This window comes from Rhodamnia argentea, chromosome 10 (assembly GCF_020921035.1).
Source record: "Rhodamnia argentea isolate NSW1041297 chromosome 10, ASM2092103v1, whole genome shotgun sequence".
NCBI classification, from domain to species: domain Eukaryota; kingdom Viridiplantae; phylum Streptophyta; class Magnoliopsida; order Myrtales; family Myrtaceae; genus Rhodamnia; species Rhodamnia argentea.
In genome coordinates this window covers 2,720,864-2,741,527 of record NC_063159.1, presented here as the reverse complement: position 1 = coordinate 2,741,527, position 20,664 = coordinate 2,720,864, and the positions used below count along the sequence as shown (strand labels likewise).

The 20,664-nt window shown below is 38.9% G+C and overlaps 1 protein-coding gene across 2 annotated transcripts; it reads left to right on the top strand.

Moving 5' to 3' along the window:
- The first annotated feature begins 17,567 nt into the window (after positions 1-17,567).
- Positions 17,568-20,092, top strand: LOC115739900. Of its 2 annotated transcripts, none has more exons than XM_030673199.2 (9): positions 17,568-17,755; positions 18,305-18,385; positions 18,479-18,544; positions 18,647-18,744; positions 18,834-18,871; positions 18,982-19,069; positions 19,151-19,477; positions 19,564-19,629; positions 19,778-20,092. In XM_030673199.2, the coding sequence occupies exons 2-9, from the start codon at positions 18,325-18,327 to the stop codon at positions 19,928-19,930; spliced, it is 897 nt and encodes a 298-aa protein (XP_030529059.1). In that variant the 5' UTR covers positions 17,568-17,755; positions 18,305-18,324; the 3' UTR covers positions 19,931-20,092. The 2 variants fall into 2 exon arrangements, with proteins under 2 accessions (XP_030529059.1, XP_048127697.1); XM_048271740.1 differs by lacking the exon at positions 17,568-17,755 and adding an exon at positions 17,804-17,909.
- The last annotated feature ends 572 nt before the right edge of the window (positions 20,093-20,664 follow it).

Sequence of the window (20,664 nt, the reverse complement as noted above, 5' to 3'; positions counted from 1 at the left end):
TTTTAGAGTGTTGCCAAAGTAAGAATTTTCCTTTCCCTGTCCGGAGATTTCGGTGGCCACATGGTCCGGCCCATGCCTACTCAGTCTTGAGGACGTTCGAGTGCAATGCATGAACAGCGCACCATGAAAAAGCCATCACAAATATCATAACTTTTGTACGGTACTAATTGGAGTGCTATAGCATTTTTTTTTTAATCATTTGAGTACCATAAATTTCACATGACGCTCACTTGAATATCGTAACTCATTTTTCGATCACTTGAGTGTCATATAACTTTACAATTAATTACTTGAGTGCCATGACTTTTTAAAAACATTCACCACAAGTGCCATGCTATATCAAATATTCGGCAATTGGGTGAATGTTTTTTGAAAGTTATAATCACTCAAGTAATCAATTGAAATTTATGGTGCACAAATGAATATTTTTTAGAAGTTGTGATAATCAAGCAATCGATAAAAAGGTATGCCGTTAAAGTGAGCATTGGATGATAGTTATAATATTTGTAGTGCCCTTCTCCTTTACCCACCTCATAATATACATGTGTGGAATATGCCTAGGCACGACCTTCTTCGAGGCGGAGTTGGGTTCTTCCGCTCAGTTCACCACCACCACCACCACCACTCAACTCTACCATTGGGCACCGACATAGCGACTCCACCACTACCACAATTGGCGAAGTCGAGATTTCATGTGAGATATATTGGAGTGGTTGAAAACAATCGGATCGATGGTAGTAGTTAAGACTCTAGAAATTGTCCAAACAACATGTCAATTATGAGACATGTGAGAAAGTGACTTACTAATTGCTTTGAGTTTTATTAGTCTTAGACTCCAATGAATTGGTGATGTGAAGAGCAAAATGATCTCCACAAATACTACTGGAAGGCGAAGTCCTTTCCTTTATGCCAAAGTCTTAATCCCTAGGATCTCAACTCTACCTATATCTCCAACCCAAAGAAAAAAAAAAAAACAAATTTGTATGCATACTTATGATTCTAACTCTACCTATATCAAATTTGTATGCATACTGCATTATCGCCCTCATTTTATGGCTTTATTAATCTAGATAAGAGCTCTATACAAGATATTAAATAATCAAGATCAACCCTATGTACAAGTTATTTTTAAAATACTGTACCGCAACCGATTCAGTTCTAAATCTCTCAATTGTGCCAATATAGTCCTAAACCTTTTGATCATTTGCCAATTTAATCCTAAACCTTCTGAAATTTTAAGACAATGTACCGAACGAAGAATAAATATAATGATACTACACTATTTTAATGCCTTTCTTCAGATCCTTTTAGCAAAATTCATTTATGAGAGAGGAAGCCCGTAATTTTTCTTGATTTTGAAAAGCCCCACTTGCTAGATCCTCTCTCTCTCTCTCTCTCTCTCTCTCTCTGGTTGAACCATCGAAGAAACAGAAGTGTACTGGTCAACTCAGTGGGCTGTATTCTGTAACAGCATGGTGAATCCTCCCAGAACTCAGTAGTAGTTGAAGAAATGACGTCCTTTCTCACGGTATATTTCCCTTCATCCTACGTAACTTGAGTTCAAATCCATGGTGATTATCTTGGGGACTAAGTAAGGATGCATGAGACTTTTAACCGCATGACTGGCTCCTTGCTTATAACACAGTAATGCTAGATTATGACCCTTCCATGTTCTCTTTCAATGAACATTTCTAACACTCCCCCTCCAACAATTGCACGGACTAAGTATTGTTGGGCACGATAACTCGGGAATCCTTTCCCTTAAACTTCCCGTGTTTATCGCCGTTGATATGAAGTACCAGCTGAAGAGAAAGCTCCCATCCAATATTTAGAGGATGACCCATTTGAGATTATAGGCGATTCATACTAGATCTGACCAGCTGTGACAGCCCAACATATGAAAGTTGGGATACAATGTCTACTGCTGAGACTATGTTGGCCATGTTAGATTTATGATATGCAAGTCGCTGAATTCGTGCTAGTTTCTGTGGACTTGAGGAAGAGATTTCAACTTGTATTCGCTCCTGCATTCGGCAAATCAACACCTCGTGCCTTTAATGCGATAGATTTTGCGGGTCTTATATTCGGCATCATTGGCTAAAATCTGATATGCAACTGCTAGTATGCTTAGGTGACAATTTTTTTCTAGTTATAGTTTCAGGTGACAATTTTACTAGTCAGCATTCATTCATCGAGTTGAGGAGGCAGCACATAAGGGAAGTTTGCTAATTCTGGAGTTGATATCTGAGGCTTGGACGGATCGTGTTGGATTAGGCGTTGAATGGTGAACGGAGACATCTGTCGGGCAACCACTTTTTTCTTTTTCTTATTTTGGGTTTGAGTTGATGAAGTTGCCTTTCGCCAACTCGTGGGGAGACAAGGATGCTTCATCCTCTCTTCACTGCCACGTCTGAAAAACAACCTCGGTCATGTCCATAATGTCGAGAAGAGTTGTTGTGTACGTTTAGTATTTGTGAGACCATACCATCTCAACCATTAGATCATGTGAATCTCACGTGATGCTCTAAACAGAACCTGATGAGGATGAAGCCGATTCACATGCTCCGGGACTTGGAAAATGAGAAGAATGAATGGAACAATTGAATTTCTTGAGTTAGATATTATGTCTGTGCCCTTGTTTATAGACCTCAAGTAAAATGAAAGAAAATTCAATCTAATATTCCATATGACGACTCTAGACACCCAATACTTTATGCATCTGAACGCTTTGCAGAATATACAATGTATCGTATCTCCGTAGCATCTAAAAGGACATCTCTAATACGGTCCCTCAAATTCAAGTTTATATTGTAGATTAATCTAAGTTTCGAAATGAAATGATATTGAAGAATCATCCAAATCTGCAAAACTTTCAGTAGTGCTGTCAACATTAGCTAGCCTTCAATAACAAGTACCGTCCAAAAGCTGGCATTCGTTGAGCTTCACTTCCGAGTGGACGTTGCTAGAAAAAAGAACGATATTCGGATTAGCCTTGGGATACACGATTCGTACTTGTGGCACACTAATTGAGCAGTATGCAATGAAGGGCATCTTGTCAAGTCAGCTACATGATAAGGACCGATTGGTTGTGTTGGGGCCAATGAGACAAGGTTCACGTGCTTAGAAACCGAGAAGAATGATGGAACGATTGAATTGCTTAGCTTCGATATTACAACAATGACCTATTTATAAGCCTGAAACAAAACCGATCTAGTCTAATACTATATGTCATCAATCTAAACACAAATCCGACCACATGCAAGATATTCGTAATATGCTAAATATCCGAGTGATTTCAAGAGTATATGATACATTAGTGACATCTCCCTAACATCTAAAAGATACCTTTAACCCCGGGTGCATGGATGAATTTTCCCTTGAGGCCTAACAGATGTGTATAGTCGCAACTTGTATGTTCGTCTCACTAAGTCACAAGCACTTTGAGGATCAAAGGATTGAAAATTTTGTCGAATATACGACATGAGCTCCTTATTGAGAACCCTTAAACATTTGTCATGTAGCACGTCAGAGAAGCAAATCAAACGATGCCCGGCTTCTCTTCATAGTTTGAAAAGCCAAGGGATTTTTCGCTAGAGCACACAGTCGCTTCATAGAGAAAAATGATGTCGGACGTAGCAATAGGTTTTGTATCAACGCAAAGCATAGTAGGTACAGCATCAGAGTGGCATCGATTTTGGTCTCTGTTCACGTCAAATTAGGGCCAGGAGTGCAATTATGATTGAGTCAAGAGTTTCCATGAGCAGTAACTTTTACCAGCTGTTTTGTTTTGGATTGGAAAACATGATTCAGTCAAGGTCCAAGGATGTGGAAGCAGCAACCGTGCCAACCCTCTTTGTTTGTGCTTGAATATGATCGTCAAACAGATTGGTGGGGATCAAACAGCACCTGAAACGCTTTAGTGAAATTGGACAAAGAGATCTCCGCTTCTTGGACGAGAGTGTTTTTACATCCTTCTCATTAAGCAGATGACTATCTGAGAAATCCAGACTTCCTAAATTCTCGTTGGGTGGTCATGGAGAGATAGATCTTCTATCCGGTTGAGCCTCTCTCACTTCAAAAGATAGCGCAAAAAATGAGATTTTGCCTCATACTTATAAGCAACAACCATGTTATGTGGTATTAAGTTTACCTCAAAAGCTAGCTCAAAGGGCGAGACTTTTTCCTTACACTTATAAACTGACCACTAGCTCCTTCCATAACCGATGTGGGATGACCCCAACAACTACATGACATATTTAGGTCAACAAATATTTGCCAACCACAACAAACTAGAAGTGGCAAAATGAGTCCAAAACCAATATTTAATAATATTTGTCATAAATGGGTTGCATTTAGTTTTAAAAATAAGTTTAAATGGATCATAAATGGGTTGTATTTAGTTTTAAACATATGTTTAAATGGATCATAAATGAGTTGCATTTAGTTTTAAGAACAAGCTTAAGTGGGTCATATAGTATTAGATGAATCTTAAATGAATTTTAAATGGGTCATAAATGAATTGTCTATCTTAAGTGAGTCATAAATATATTTTATGATTTTTTAAGTTTATGATGTTTTCAATTTTTTTATTTTTTGCTTTTTCTTCTATGAAATCCGACCGTTGGACCGTCACCAGTCATTGCCGCTGGTCCCAATATGGGTCGGCTCGGGTATGAGTCTCTATATTGGTATTGCATGAAAATTTGTCAAAATGGGTTAAATGGGTCATATGATTTGAAACATTTTCGACTTGATCCGCCCATTCGACAGGTCTAGCCGAAACTCAAGCATGCCAACAACAGGGACGACAAGAAAACATCTCAAAGGCCGCCTGGTTTTACACAGACTAACGTCAACATCGATTGGCAAAAGGTTACGCGATTCGCAAGGCTCACTAGCAAGTCAGCAAGAAATCCTCCAATTATGAAGGCATAGGCCTCGATGTTTGTGGCCTTCACCCCCCCTGCAACCTTCGATAGTACATCATATCCCGCTGCAAATCTCACACATTCCATGATCGTGGTACCAGAAGTGACCTGCGAGTTCATTCCTGGCCTTTCAGGTGTAGTGAATACAGCAGTTCCAAGCCAGTTTTGGTAAGCGCTTATGGCAAATCTCAAGCCAACACATTGGACATAACTTTCAAGCGTTGATACATTAGTCGTAATTATGATTAACTAGGAATACTATCAAAACATATTAATCTAAATCTAGCAGTGGATGACCTTTGGCTCATTCGGCACATGAAACTTTCATAATATACAAAATATTGGCACGAAAATTCACCCATAGTTTTTTTTTTTTCCATAATTTTCTGAAATTTGAATAGTGTTTTAATTTCTGATGGGAAAGTTGTTCGCTTTTATGTTGTTAAGTATAAGTAATTTTATCTGACACTCGTGGAATGAGAAGGAGAAAAAGGACAAGGGCATTTGGAGAATAATTATAGCTTAAGGTTCAATTTGTTTCAAGAAAAATGAATGTTTAGAAAAATATTTCCTAAAAATGATTATTTGTATCGCTTAAAATAATTAATAAAAAAATTATTTTAGTACCGACAAGAATTTATGTCGAAACGTTCTTGTTTGTGATATACCTAATATTCAATACCTAATAGTCAAAATAGGCTCTAACCCTGTACTAAATATGTAATATACCTAATAGTCAATACCACATCCAAACATGCTGTCGATACTATACATAAATCAATATTATTTGGCACTTACCTATAGCTAGACTCGGTTGGATTGGGTCATAAATGGTTCGTCGCATTTGACCCGTTTATGAATCATTTATTGCACTGTAAATCTAGTGACCCATACCAAATCCGACTCATATTACTAAAACACTTGCACATTTAATACAATCTAGGAAAAATCAAACCCAAGCTAAGGTGAAAGTGCACGGAGAGTGAGCGCGAGATCGAATGGAGGCGAGAGAAAATAAGGAAAGAATCATAGAGTTGAGTTGGATTTAAGTAAATTATAAACTCATTTTCCGACCCATTTACAACCTATTTATAATCCAGGTAACATTCATATTATGTTTAAGCCCATCTATTGAATATAATTAATCCATTTAACAACTCAGCCCATCATATAGGGGTTAAAAAATGGGTTTGCGACCCATTTTGACATGTCTCCCTATAGCTGCATCTAAGGAGCTCGTAATTGAGCTTCAGTCTTGCTTCATATAGCATCGAAAAGCCGGTTTTTCGTTCGTCTCTCGATTGTAATAATCCGATCTTTGGTGTAAGGTCGGCGATGTGGATAGAAAGATCTATCTCTGCTGCTGTTCATTACAGTTTTTTTTTTCCCCACCGATGACCTTTTTGAGAGAACAAGGACACGAGCTCATGACCGCAGGCTTACTGGCTTAGTACATTTCTCTTGATTCCTCGCGGCCGAGCAAATTGATGGTATCATTTAACAGGTCTGCTTAAATAAGTCATGTGTTGGGAAATTTTTAGCACCAGAAATTAAGTAAATGAGTGTGAAAGACAATGGAGAAAAAGAACAAGTGCCTTCATTTGGTCAATGAGCCCAAGTAAAACATAGGGCCGAATCCATATATAATGACGTGGGGAGGTACACATTGAGTGAGTCCAGATGGATCTGACACGACATAGCAGGCTCCAGCGGACATGAATATTTGGTTCTCCCTCCTCCTTTTTCTCATTAGCTATATATATATATATATATATATATATATATATATATATATATATATATATATATATATATATGTATATTTACTTTAGATAAAATTTACATTAAAAATCGGATTTGAACCATAATGATGCTGTTTTAACCAAACCATTTCTACATAGGAGAGAAAAAAGTTACATCGGCATTTTCTGTTTGCCAAGTTTGACGGAGAATAATTTGATTGAACTAATTTGACAAGTTTTAGGACTCAATTGCATTTTGATAATAAGTTTTAGGATATTCGTTGCACTTATCTCTAATATCAATGATCTTGATAATGAAATCAAATAATGTTTCCATGGGACATTGGGTTGCTGCAGTGTTTAGTGGAAACTAGAGATATTACTGGAGAATCGAGTTCATTGGTGATTGAGATTTCTACATCGGATTAAGCATGTTGAGAAAAGATGTTGCTATGAAGTAATTCCTTACTACAAAGAGTCCTATGGACATGTGGATTGAGTTTATTGCTTGGAGCAAGCTCAAGCTAAGTATGGGCATCTCTTATGGTTGAGTACTCGTCGGGGCGTCGAGCAATATAACTTGGCCAAAAACATCAAGTTGATGTGGATCCCGAGTTTAAACCTATGTACAAAACCCAATCTAGTAGAAGTTTGGACAGTATCACATCGACTGTAAATTTGTAATTCTCCTGATTTAGTGATTTTCTATGAGGCTAGCTCTCCTCATAAAGAAGGTCCAACACTTGGACTTAACCACGTCAAGTTCTGGCGCCCTTCATTATTCCTCATTGGTGTCTTTGGTAATTTCTTCTTCTCACATTAGGCTCGACCTTCAACATTATTTTACTACAATGCAAGCGACTCATCTCCGCAGTTTGGGTCTTAAACAGTACTTAGACTTCGAAATTACATCTTATAAGTGGATTGAAATGCCCCTACGAATTTGACCCTTTGATATATCAGAATATGTTGAGGCTACTGGATTGACCTACTGATGGGATTTGAATTGATCAATTTGAGGGACCTTTCGGCATGCTTTAATTGAAAGAATTGGTGGACACATTCATTATTGTTCCTTTTTGCCTCCGACCAACCTGCTTCTCAAGAAATTATCGATACGGCCAAAACAAGCGATGAATGGACGATGGTCATTGGGCGGTTTTAAGTTAAGAAATTGCTAGCCTAACAATCCGATTGTACTGTCGGTTATTTCTAACCACACGATCTCCCAATTATCGAACAAGTGGTGATGATGTGTGGATCTACAATTGAGATTGTACCATCATTGATAGTACCGTCAGAGAAGCATTGTCCTTCTAAGTTATGATGTCCAACTGAATTTATTAGCCAAATGACTGTTTGGAGCATCTATTCAATGAATAACTCTACTCGATCCTGATTGCTGGCTTTCTAATCTGCATTATGGTGGGCACTGTTTCTTCTTCCTCGCCTATAGTAATTATCATATTTAGGCACATTGTTTAATGTTGGGGAAAGTTTCTCAGAGAAAATGAAAGGAAGAAAGGAAATAAAGTTCACAAACTTGTGGCCAATGTGGGAGTAGTCCGGCTCAGCAGCTCCCTTGATCTAGCTAGCTTGACGTGGGCTCAAGCCCCTTTAATGCTAGGAATGTAAAGAGGAAAAGGCTCTATCTAGGATAAAGCTGCTCCGCCCTAAAGCATCTCATAAAGGGTCGGTGATTCTCCACACGATCCGTCAACAAGACGTGACACTACGCATAGTTGAACAGATTTTGATTTGGCATAAACAAATTCGAGGCTTAGGCAAATTGATCGCTTAACCTGTTTACGTACGAATTGGCACGTTCAAGAGAACCGTGTTATTTCCACCAAAAAAAAAAAAAATTAACGTGTTACATTTGTTTCGACACAATACAATTATACATATTTTAATAAGTTTAATAATCATAATTTAAAACCTCAAGAAGCTACGCTTTCATATACATTATCCATGTAATGAACGAGGCCATATACGTTGGGTGACTCTTTTTCAGTTGACATCGGCAATGGAATTAGAAAGCTTGTTTATGGGCAGACTTAAAGGGAAAAAAAATACTTGGCAATACCAATACCTAGACATGTTAATGCTGAAACGCAACAGAAATTGGCTAAATAGTAAATTGAAATTGAAAAGATGAACAGTTTGTTCTCTCAATTACAATTATCAGAATCAATAGAATGTCAAAAGCCCCATTGCACTAGGAGTCTTAAACACCATTTTTTATGGTGTTAACCCTAATTAAAATAGAAAATACAAAATTACGAAAACACTACTAGCATTACGAAAAATGCCTAAAACCCCATTAAAATGACTTCGAAACACGAAAAAAACGACGTCGGTCACGGCAAGGCAGTGAATTTTGATCAACGGACCGTTTTCATGCAGCTTATCAAATTTCAGTCCACTCCGAGTTCGCCAACTCTAAGTGCATCACATATAAGAATTTTATATGAAATTGATAGATTATAGAACATAATTCGCAAAGATTCTAGTTCATCGTGAATGTCGGTATACATAATCCTGGTTTTAGTTTTTCTGGCCGTGGAATATCCCACGTTCAAGTTGTTTATTTTGTGGTTCTGATGCATCCGAAGAGAGAGGAGCATTTCCTTCTAGATGATTACTTAGACAGGCTCCCGAACGTGAGGCCATGCTCAATACCCAAAAAGACAATCAATAAAGTAAAGATCCTAGGCCACACCAATCATTCAGGTCATTCAGGTTTTCCTAGAAATTCCTATGTAGGCTAGGAGATGATGCCACAAGCAACTCCTCTGAACTTTACTGCAATCTCTAGACATCGTGGAAGAGGAAATTGTGGGAGAAAATATTGGTGCCGGTATCACAATTTTCGTACGTCACTAAATTTTGTACCGTAATTTTTCAAACAATCGATGAACTGTGGTAACTTTTAAAAAAAAAAAATGTCAGCTTAAGTTATAACAATAATATCCCTTTCTATCCTCCTTGATGCCCACCATTCTTCCCTCCACAACTAAGCTCCGACATCGAACCTTCCGAGAAGGTCATGTTTGGTATAACCAATGCCTTGGCAGCCATGGACGAGACAGACCACCTCGCCGCTGAACAATTGGTTCAAAATGAAATTGGAATTTTGGGCTAGGATTTTTTCGGGAAGAAAATCAAACCTAATTATCTTAGTTTGGAGGAAGATTTTGGGTTTAGAGTTTGGTTTATGGAGCTAATTGAACCTAATTTCTCAATTTTCGAGCAAATTTGTGTTGCCAAACTACATCGTTTGATTAATATGTCGAGTGTTAACATCTCCTCCAATACACCTTATGGTATATACTCTAGAATAAGGCCACATGTGATATTTTCCGGTGACACAAGTGGACGATGTCAGTTGAATGATCGATTTTCGAAAGCTGTAGCACTTAATGATTGCTTGTGGCCCGCATATTCAAGAAGGACACTCCAAAAGGTCGTGAATTGGGTGCCGTTCATGTCCTTTTCTCGAAGGCATTTGCGTAGACTCATGTTACGACATCGTTCCGAACAACCGATGATGAATGTAGACATCCGGTGCAAGTAATATCCGGAACCGCGAACGAACTCTACATATATGTCAATGTGTTCATACATCACTGGCTTGATTAATAGGCACTTCTGGTATGAAACCACAATGGATTCTCTTAATTAGCGGCCAATCATTTGGTTGGGGTTGCTCAAGATGGTGCTAAACTTCTCCTGTCCTCCCAAAGGAGTCGTGTGTAGTGCGAACACAGGGTCGTTTGGATAATGATGGTGAGTCAATGGCGTGGCGCAGATTGTGAGAGGCCCCAAGATCCACATTGAGTGGAATGCGGCTGCATAATGGCTCATGCTACCTGTAATCCAACACCACAATTAATTAAGCTTTTCCATTTCGTGACACAACGAAATTAAGCCTTGGAAAGACAAATGAAAAGAACTAATCGCCCTCAAAGTTTGGTAGTCTTGCTTGCTCATTATTGGTCAGATTAGTCCAACTGTCTGGATTTTCCTCCTGACTTTGGACTGTGTTTGCTTTGGTTGTCAAAGTTCCCTTTACACTCCAATGACAAGAGAGGAGATTAAAGGAGGCAAATTGGACTTTGAGTACTAATGGGGGTTGCATTAGGCAGGGGATTCAAAGTCTACATCATGCCTGCTCCACTAACCCCTCTCGTTTTTTCTAGAAGCATTAAAGTTTCTTGTTAATATGGGGGCACCAAATGTTATCTTAATAGACCATATTGAACATATTAAAGAGTAGAACATTAAATAGCATGCGAGCCCTACCATTTGTTCATAATTCTAGGGTATGAGGGTAACGGCCTAGCTACTTAGTATTAGGATTCTGGGCACAGTCATAACAAAATAGAGCATAAAGAACGAGAAAGAGAAAACATAGCACAAAGGTTTATCATGATTCACCTTTAAATTAGGGCTACATCCAACGGATGATTTCACTATAATTAACACATCACGCCTTTTTGTTATATCACTTAATTACAAGTGAAAAATAGTATATTTAACAGTAGCTACTCATGAACACATGATCAAATTATAAATAAAATATGAGCTTAAACTATAAAAGCCCTCTAGCGGCTCGAGGATGCTATGTCGAGACCCCCGCCCACTTATCGGGGAGCGGGGTCCCGTGCTTTCCTGTCAATGAAGAGTATAAATCACATCCCAACACTTAGATGCCCATGGAACACCCCGCAAACACCATGATAAGTTTTGGCCTTTGACCTATGCATATAGTCATGACCCATACTGGCTTGTACGCAATATGTGAAATCTAGATAAATGACCCCTGATTCGTAAGCTGTGTACTCCTCGACTCTCCAACCAACTACGCCGACACTGGAAGTTCATGGGAGTTCCATTTACTTCATTAAATCAAAGTCTGCCTACGCTTCCGTAACAGTTCATCCTATTCGTAAGATTAATTGTACTGTAATCGTTATTAATGGATAACCCTTCCGGGTTGGCTGATTAGTTCAATGCGTGGCTTGGATGCAACATTCCCATATCAAATCATGTCTCCTTCTCTAAATAATCTTGGGGGCCCATGCCCGGCATCTTCTGGCTACCCTTATTTGATGCGGGTGACAGTTTGTGTACGTCTGTGGAATTATTGAAGTCAAAAGATTCGGACATCTTGTCATGTTTAAGAAAGGCATCCATTGACGATGGTAGCGCGAGAGGTGCAAGACTTGTGGCCTCATCCACGAGGCCACGGGTCGAACTAGCTCATTAAGATAGTAATGTGTGGTTTTTATGTTGATGATTGTGTTTGTATAACTTCTAGTGTTAAAAAATCCTAAACCTATTACAGCGGTGTCAATTAAGTCATAAACTTTTCGTTTTTACACTAATTGAGTCTATTTGACCAATTTTAGCCGAAAATCACCGATGTGGATGCCGATCGTCTTACGTCACAGCCGGTACTGCCATTTTTATAATTTTTAATAAATTTTTTCTTTTTTTCTTTTTCTTTTCTTTACTTTTTTTTTTGTTGAGCGCCCTTGCCAGATCTCGTTAAAGGTTTATAACTAAATTGACACAATTGTAATGTTTATGATTAAATTGGCACAATTGAAATGTTTATAACTGAATTGACATTAATGCAATAGGTTTAGGACTTTTTTGACACTTTTTTTTCGATGCTAAGATTCCGAGGTTCGCATAATTTAGACCTTCATGCACGAATGGTGCCAAGGGTCTCGATTGAAACGGATTTGACCTCCACGTGAACATTGCTTAGCAAATGTGAAACTGTTGTGGTGATACTTTTTTGTTTGGTCGAAGTTATGGTGATAAATTAGACTTGCATACTCAACTGCGGGTGATCACTTTTCTTTAGATTCGATATTCGTCGCCTAATGTGTCCGCATGACTAAACATGCAGCTCCTCCTAACTTAACAAAAGACAAAAACCAAATAATTAGTCGTGACAAGAGAAGAACGGTAGGTCAACTTCCCCCAAAACATAATAGAAATTATAAAAATACGAAGATACAGTTCTAAAAGAAAAGAAAATAAATACCCGAATTCGGTATTTCGATGAAGCTTGATATGAAACCAACCCAATTTAAGTTAAGTGGCCGTCGATGTTTGTTACAATTTGGGTTAATACCACGAGAAACCCCAAACTTATACATTTGTTATAAATTTACCTCAAATTATTTTTTTGATCACAAAAAATTCCAAACTGGTACATTTGTAACAAATTTATCCCAAACTAGTACACTTGTAACAAATTTACTCCAAACCAAGACACCCGTGATAAATTTACCTTCCGTTAATTTTAGTTAAATCTAATCGTCAAATTACTGAGTTGGATGACACATAGTAGTTGATGGGTATACCAATTTAGGATTTTTACCCTCTATTTGTCACAGATGTATCAATTTGAGATTTTTCGTGGTATTAACCTAATTTTATGAAGGGTAAATTTGTCATAGACGTACCGGTTTGTGATTTTTTGTGGTTCAAAAAATTAGTTTATGGTAAATTTGTCACGTATATAACAGTTTAAGATTTTTTATGGTCAAAAAAATAGTTTGAGATAAACTTGTCATACGTGTACCAATTTAGAATTTTTCATGATCAAAAAAATAATTTAAGATAAATTTATCATAAATGTATCAATTTGATATTTTCATGGTATTAACCCTTACAATTTATACTCGATTCAATCCAAAAGGCCTAAACAATTCTCGGCTCCGCCAGCCGAATTGGATGGTTGGATATTTTTCCTTTTGGGTTTTGGATTTGGATATTTTTTTTCTTTTGGATTTTGGATTTTTTTTTTTCATCCAATTCGGCTGGCGGAGCCGATGATTGTTTAGGCCTTTATGAGCCAGTCATTCTTCTTGCAATCATGTGTCCTGTCCTTTCTCGCAATTTCTTTACACATCATGAACGGTCACATCTAAGACCAACTCAGCCAAAGCAAAAGGAGATGGGGGTAAATGCCCTGGATTTGAACTAAAGAAGTATAAAAGAAATGCTCGGCTATACGCCTTCATGGACTCCATTATTGGACTCTCTTTCCAGAGCTGGCAAAAACGTGTATCTCATGTACTCCTGCCTTGTCACGCCTCATTGCCAAAAGTAAATAACACAAGTCCTGGACCTCACGCTAGATATTTTTGGAGATGCTATCTACTTAGTTTTATTTGCTAAAGTACATTACAAGTGTCAAAACTTATGTACGACACTCATTTTAATACCAAAACTTTCAAAACGATCACTTAAGTGCCAACTGTTTTTAAAAACGATTACTTCAGTGTCAACTCCGATTTGAGCTAACGTGACTCGTCAGAAATCCTACGTGACCTATTTTGTTTATTAATATCTGAATTAACGTGGCTCGCCAGAGTTGGCACTCAAGTGATTGTTTTTAAAAAAAATTTGTCACTTAAGTAATCGTTTTTTTTTTAAAATTGGTACTTAAGTGATTGTTTTGAAAATTTTGACATTGAAATGATCGTTTTTTTATAAAAAAAAATTGGCACTTAAGTAATTATTTTGAAAGTTTTGATTCTAAAGTGATCGTCGTACATCAATTTTAGCACTTGTAGTGTACTTAAGCCATTTGTAGATGAATACAAACAACAAAGCACAGGATCTACGGGGAATGTCTTGCTACAGCTATTGGGCAATTCCCTTTTTCTCTTTTTTGTGACTCGAGGTATTCGAACCTCCGGTTCTGTCAGCCTGCAATTGGGAAGGGCTTTACCCACAGAATTGTGTGTGTGATGCAATGTTATCTTGAGAGTGACATGCCATGAGTTGAATGCAGAACCAGCTGTATCCGAACCAGGTGCTTATCCGCTTAACCAGCCAAGACCATGGACAGTCTTCACAAACTAAATAAGCTCGACTATTTAGTCTGGCGAGGTGGAAAAAGATGTGTGGGGAGTTACTTCATATAGATCGACCACCTTAAAAGGGAACGTCGGGTAAATATCCAATTTGAGATCTCACGTTTTCTTGGGATAAGTGTGTTAGCAGTCTTAAAATTTGTGACGAAAGAAGTGATTGAGGCATAAAATTTTCAAAAGATGTAATCAAGTCTTAAAACTTGTCATGAAAGTACAATCAAGTTCTAAAATTTTTAAAGGATGCAATTAAGTCTTATAAAACGAAAGCGCAATCAACGGAAGAACTTGATTTCAAAAATTTGAAAAGTTTTAAGACTTGATTACATTTTTTGGGAAGTTTTGGTGCTATTAACGAAAGGACTTTATTTTATCAATTTGAAAAGTTTTAGAACTTGATTGGGATTTTTGAAAGTATTAGGATTCAATTTCATTTTCTGACAAGTTTTAAGACTTAATTGCACTTTATGAAAATTTTATGACGCGATCACTTCTTTCATGACAGGTGTTGGGACTTCCGTTGCACTTATCTCCTTTTTTTTAATAGATTTTGCTGCTAATTTAATCAACCCCTCAAGACTGATCACCAGCTAATTAGAGTGGCATTGATGGGGGCTTTCCACGATTAAGAAACTAAGAATGCTAGATCATCCCTTCCTCTGCTCTCCGTTGCTGTCCCTTTCCAAGTCAACCGAACCACCTCCGCCACCGGAGCCTCGACCCCCACCTTGACAACAACGTTCGACAATTTTTAGCGGCTAGGAAACAAATGCAATTGGGCATATATTTAGGTCCCATGATGGAGGTGTCCAGGTGGTTGTTGTGATAATTATGGAGGGGAAGAGTTAGAAACTGTGCTTTCCCAGGAACCCACTTCAACGCTTCTTGTCAAATACGTAACTTTCTTCCCAATATTTTTATGGCCGCCATGAATGGGGGGATCTACTACTCAACAAGGCCCCTCCTGGCTTTATATGTGCAGACCCTTGGCCTTCATCGTTGAACTCTTGCTTGTACTCTTTCCTTTTGGCATGTGACCTTAGGGCTACTATCATTGGTTCCCAGGAAAACTAAAAAAGTATGTGGTAAGGTCAATTGGGCACTGCTATCGTTTACCTACAAGAGAAAAAAAGGATCCGTCTTTTTCACTGAAGTAAGCAATGGCACGGAGTCTTCCGAGTTCTGTAAGCACCCGAGTACGATCAGTTGTCCCAACTCGACACACATTTCCTGCCACGCTTGTTCTCTTGTGGCACGCCAGTCTGTCGAGATGGCGATCGACGGATTTGTCCCTTAGATTTTCCGGGTATTCGATCAAATTTAGGAAGAGATTATACGGAGGCCCACTTTTTTTTTTGTGTGTGTGTGGATATTGATGTATGTTGTCATCATGAACTCACATTCTATCCACAAAATGGGGTTCCCCCCCTCAATTATGGAGACGGAAACCATCAAGCGATCAAGATACTCACGGAATCTAGTACTAGGGGACAGACACATTAATTTGAATGATTAATTTGACGGAGTACGCTGATGATTATTGCAATGACAATAATTTGTACAAACGTGTCACTAGATGCCTGATGCCAAAGGGGCAAAACACACATAAGCACGCAATGATTAGCGTAGATGCCAAACATACGAGAAGCTAACAGTAAAAAAGATAACCATCATAGAGATTGCTTCGAATGTGATGGACAAGTGTGTAATGTCCACATTCTCCGAGTTTGATATAGAATCTAGAAGACATTATTGAACTGACGAACACATATTTCTCTAAAAAGAATTTAAATTAAATTAAAGTTGACTCAATATATCGACGATACGACGTAAATCTGCTTCTAATAATACGGGTAAAATACATTATTTGTTATGAAATGAGGTTTCGCATCAAATTATTGTTCATAAATGCTTTTCTAGCGTGCAATGAATTTATTATCCTAAGTCTGTGGGTCCTAAAGAAAAATCGTTCAAAGTCGCGTTGTCAAACAAAATGAGTATATAATATAAGGTTAGATGCGGGAGAATGTGGCAACCCCACGTATATATAGCGGAACATCCAGCCAAATAATGGCATAGAAAAACAGAAAAATAAATAAATAAAAATAAAAGACCCCCAAATTAGACCTAGCTAAAAACTTCCCGAGCTGGTCATAATCGATCTCATGATCAACGTTGATGCATCAAGTAATCCAGAAGAATCCAGACAATAGAGCTCGGAGTCGTCCTCTTGAAGAGATGTTCAAAACGAGTCGAGCTGCTCGAGACTTGTTCAGAAATTACTCAAACTCCCTCGATTCTTCTTCAATTTTAGATCGCACTTGTTGCAGGAAATGTAATTTTAAATATTGAGAAAGGGCGCTCGATGACGTTTCTTAAGGACTCCAATTCAAAAAAAAAAAAAAAAAGACTCGTTATATCTCGTCTATTGCAATAAGGAAAATGCTTCCCAAATAATCTGTCGGGCAAGTATAATCCCAACCGTAAATCCACACACCATTGTCGCGTGTTTTGCATAAAACAATCATTGATTGAGAGATCGTGTGATAAAAAATAATTGACAAGACTGCTAGACTGTCGGATTAGCAGCTTCCTTACAATAATTGCAAACGTCCTCGCCCGTCCAAACTTCATAGGATATCTTATGGTCGGTCCTGCCAAAAATTATTTACTTTTGTCATGTGACCACCAGTCTCCCAAACTTCTTTTTTTTGCCTTAGACCTACACAAGGGACCCAAAAATGTCGTCGGCTTCTGTACATAATGCCCGTTTAAAATTCTTCGTGGCGTTGTCTACGCGTGCTGCCACCACCTCGAATTTTTAAACGACCACGAGATATTTATGGGACATTGGTTCAATTTTGTGGGTATCGGTGTTTTCACATGGAAAATGTTTAGAAATTTTCGTGTAATGTCCACATATTATATTCATTTGTGCCGAAGAGATGATGGGAGCTAACGGTCTTCTCTTCCTTCGCCTTTATAAAACCCCCCACCAAGCCCCTTCCTACTCCCTCCTCGCTCTCTTTGCATTCTTCATCACTTGGGCATTTCATCTCGAAAATCTTTTCTCTGAGTTGAGCTTGCTGGTCAACTTGTGTCTCTGAAGTCTGAACATATCGCCTTCCTTGCTGAAACTCTGCTGGTCTTGCCTAGGGAGTCAGCATTTGGTAGTTCGATCCCGGTGAGTCAGGTTTTCTGATGCGAACTCATGTCGGATGACGGATTTTCTTGGTGGCATTTTGCCGTCTGTGACACCCTTTTCAATCTATTTGTTTCCTTTTTAAATGAAGCGAAACTCGGAGATTTACGATAAAGCAAGACGAACCTGATACAGAGCATGCTCTGTTTCTCGTTTCAAAGAGTACCCAGATGTCGTTAAAGGGTGGTGATTGAGAGAGTATATGCCTGACTTGATATAGTAAATGACTCGAGGAGAACAGCTCATGATCATGGGAGATGCAAAGTTCTGATCTTTGTCGTATTATTTTGCTCTAGTTCGATAGTTATGACCTTCGAACCGTTTGCTTTTATATCGGGGTCAGGCGAGTTTCGGTTGTTAGTCACCGATAGCTTGATATGCTGCAGCTAGCGGTGCTCTTTTCGCTTCATTTGTTGATTATGAAAAGGCTGAGAGAACTAGAATTTATGAATCTTAACAGAAGCTGAAAGCTTTTTTGGTGGTCTTCAACTTTAAGCTAGTTGTTTACCCCCTTCTTACTGTCTATTGAAGGTCCTTTGGAGACGATTGAAATGGAGTTCGAAGGGATGTACCGGCAGCCTCAGAGGCCTAAGTATGATTGTCTCTTGTTCGGTAAGTTCTACCTTATTCCATTGGACGATATTAATCGAACCGACACGAACGTAGATTGTTTATGCCAATCCCCTGACTTTAATGTGCTTCTAGATCTCGACGACACCCTCTATCCCGTAAGCTCTGGCCTTGCCGCATCATGCCGCAAGAACATCGGAGGTAGCCAGGCTTTTTCCCATACCCACTTCCATGGCGCTGTGTCATGTTGCACTAACTGAGATTGTTCAGGCTTGATGTTCTAACGTTGAAGCTCTTTGCCAGATTATATGATTGAAAAGCTTGGCATAGACGAGGGCAAGATCGATACCTTGTGCAACGTTCTATACAAGAATTATGGCACAACAATGGCTGGTCTTAGGGTACGATTTCACATAATTTTCCGGCTTTGCAATGTAGGCAAAAAGATCAACTGTTGTTTACGCTTCATTGGGTGTTTTTCACTTTCCAGGCAATCGGCTACGACTTCGATTATGATGACTACCACAGGTTAGAAAAGTCTCTCGTCTAGTGTATCATCATTTGGACATGTCTCACTGTCGTGAGCATTTGTGCATTCATGTGCTTTTGCTGAGGATATTTTTGCACCCATTCAACAGTTTTGTCCATGGGAGACTGCCCTACGAGAACCTAAAACCCGACCCGGTCCTGAGGAGTCTTTTGCTCAGCCTGCCTTACCGGAAAATCGTAAGCTCGTGTATCCTGTAATGCCAGAGATTTTTTGCCAAATTTTTGAGGTATTTCTAACCTGTCTGGTACATGAAACAGATATTCACGAATGCAGACAAGATTCATGCAGTCGAAGCACTAAGTAGGCTCGGACTTGAAGACTGCTTCGAAGGGATTATTTGCTTCGAGACATTGAATCCTGTTCACAAGAACTCTGCATCCGATGATGAAGATGATATTGAGTTTGCGGGATTGCCGAACACAACCAGAAGCAGTGACACCGGGTCTGAGATATTCGACATAATTGGGCATTTCTCCGGACACAGTGCCGGGTCAGGACTACCAAAAACCCCTGTTGTTTGCAAGCCATCAGAAGACACCATCGAGCGGGCTCTCTCGGTTGCCAACATCAATCCCCAGAGAACAGTGAGACAATCTTCTCTGTCCGCTGCCGTATCGTTCAATTTGACTGTCAATGACTGCTAATTATTCATCCAAATTTACAACTGCAGATTTTCTTCGAGGACAGCGTTAGGAACATCCAGGCTGGGAAGCGAGTCGGCCTTCAAACTGTGCTGGTAAGTGAGTAACCTATTTACTTTAGTCCTCCAATGGTAGTCATGTGAACCAAACACTACACTAACTGCTTACAAAATCAGAATCCGTGAAGTATATTTGAACAAATTCTGATGTATCCTTGATGGCTTTTCGGTAAAATTCTTTCAGGTTGGCACTTCTAACAGGCCAAAAGGTGCAGACTATGCACTTGAGAACATCCACAACTTGAGGGAGGCAATCCCAGAGCTTTGGGAATTCGAAGTGAAGTCTGAAGTGGGTTACTCTGGCAAGGTTGCTGTGGAAACGTCTGTGACAGCTTAGGTTCATTTCTTATGTTGTCACGCCCCTTCCTCTCCCTTGTAACACATGAAACATGAAATGGCGAGATGGAGATGTATGTCGCATTTCGTATTTACCATTTCGCTGTAGATGTCTTCTTTTGTGGTGATAATAAAATCTCGATACTACAAAAGGTTCTGCTTTCGCATGCTGCCGTGCCGAAAGCTGATTGGACCGATCCGTCTAAAGGAGTGCCTTTATCAATGAAGTCGCCATCGGTTTCTGACTATAAACAATTCAGTAGGAATGCCGTGCCAATTAATGTGGACGGTAAGACCGAAAACGAACATATTAATTTCATATGACAAGATTGTTTTCAGGCCAGAATAATAACAGTACTTTTATGTCCCGAGGATCGTCACGTTTTTGTCCCAGAGTTTAGGAACCCTGGTTCAAAAATAGTATGTCTTTCTGATGCTGATGTGTTTGTTCATTTCTTCTTTTTCCTTTTGTTCGACACCAACCATTTAAACAAGTACAAGCCTTGAAATGGAAAACAAAAGCGACATCCAAAATGAAGCTCCAAAATCCACGGTAAAGCTCTAAAGCTGATAAAAAAATATGCAGACATCGAGATTGCGTCTTCCTAGATCTGGCTCATTACGATATGTGCATTGGTAAGCCGACAGGCTGATCAAAACCTCTAGAACTGGTGGTGTTCTCCTCCTCGGCCCGGATGTCCGAGCATCTTCATTGGACCGGAAGTTCATCGGCGA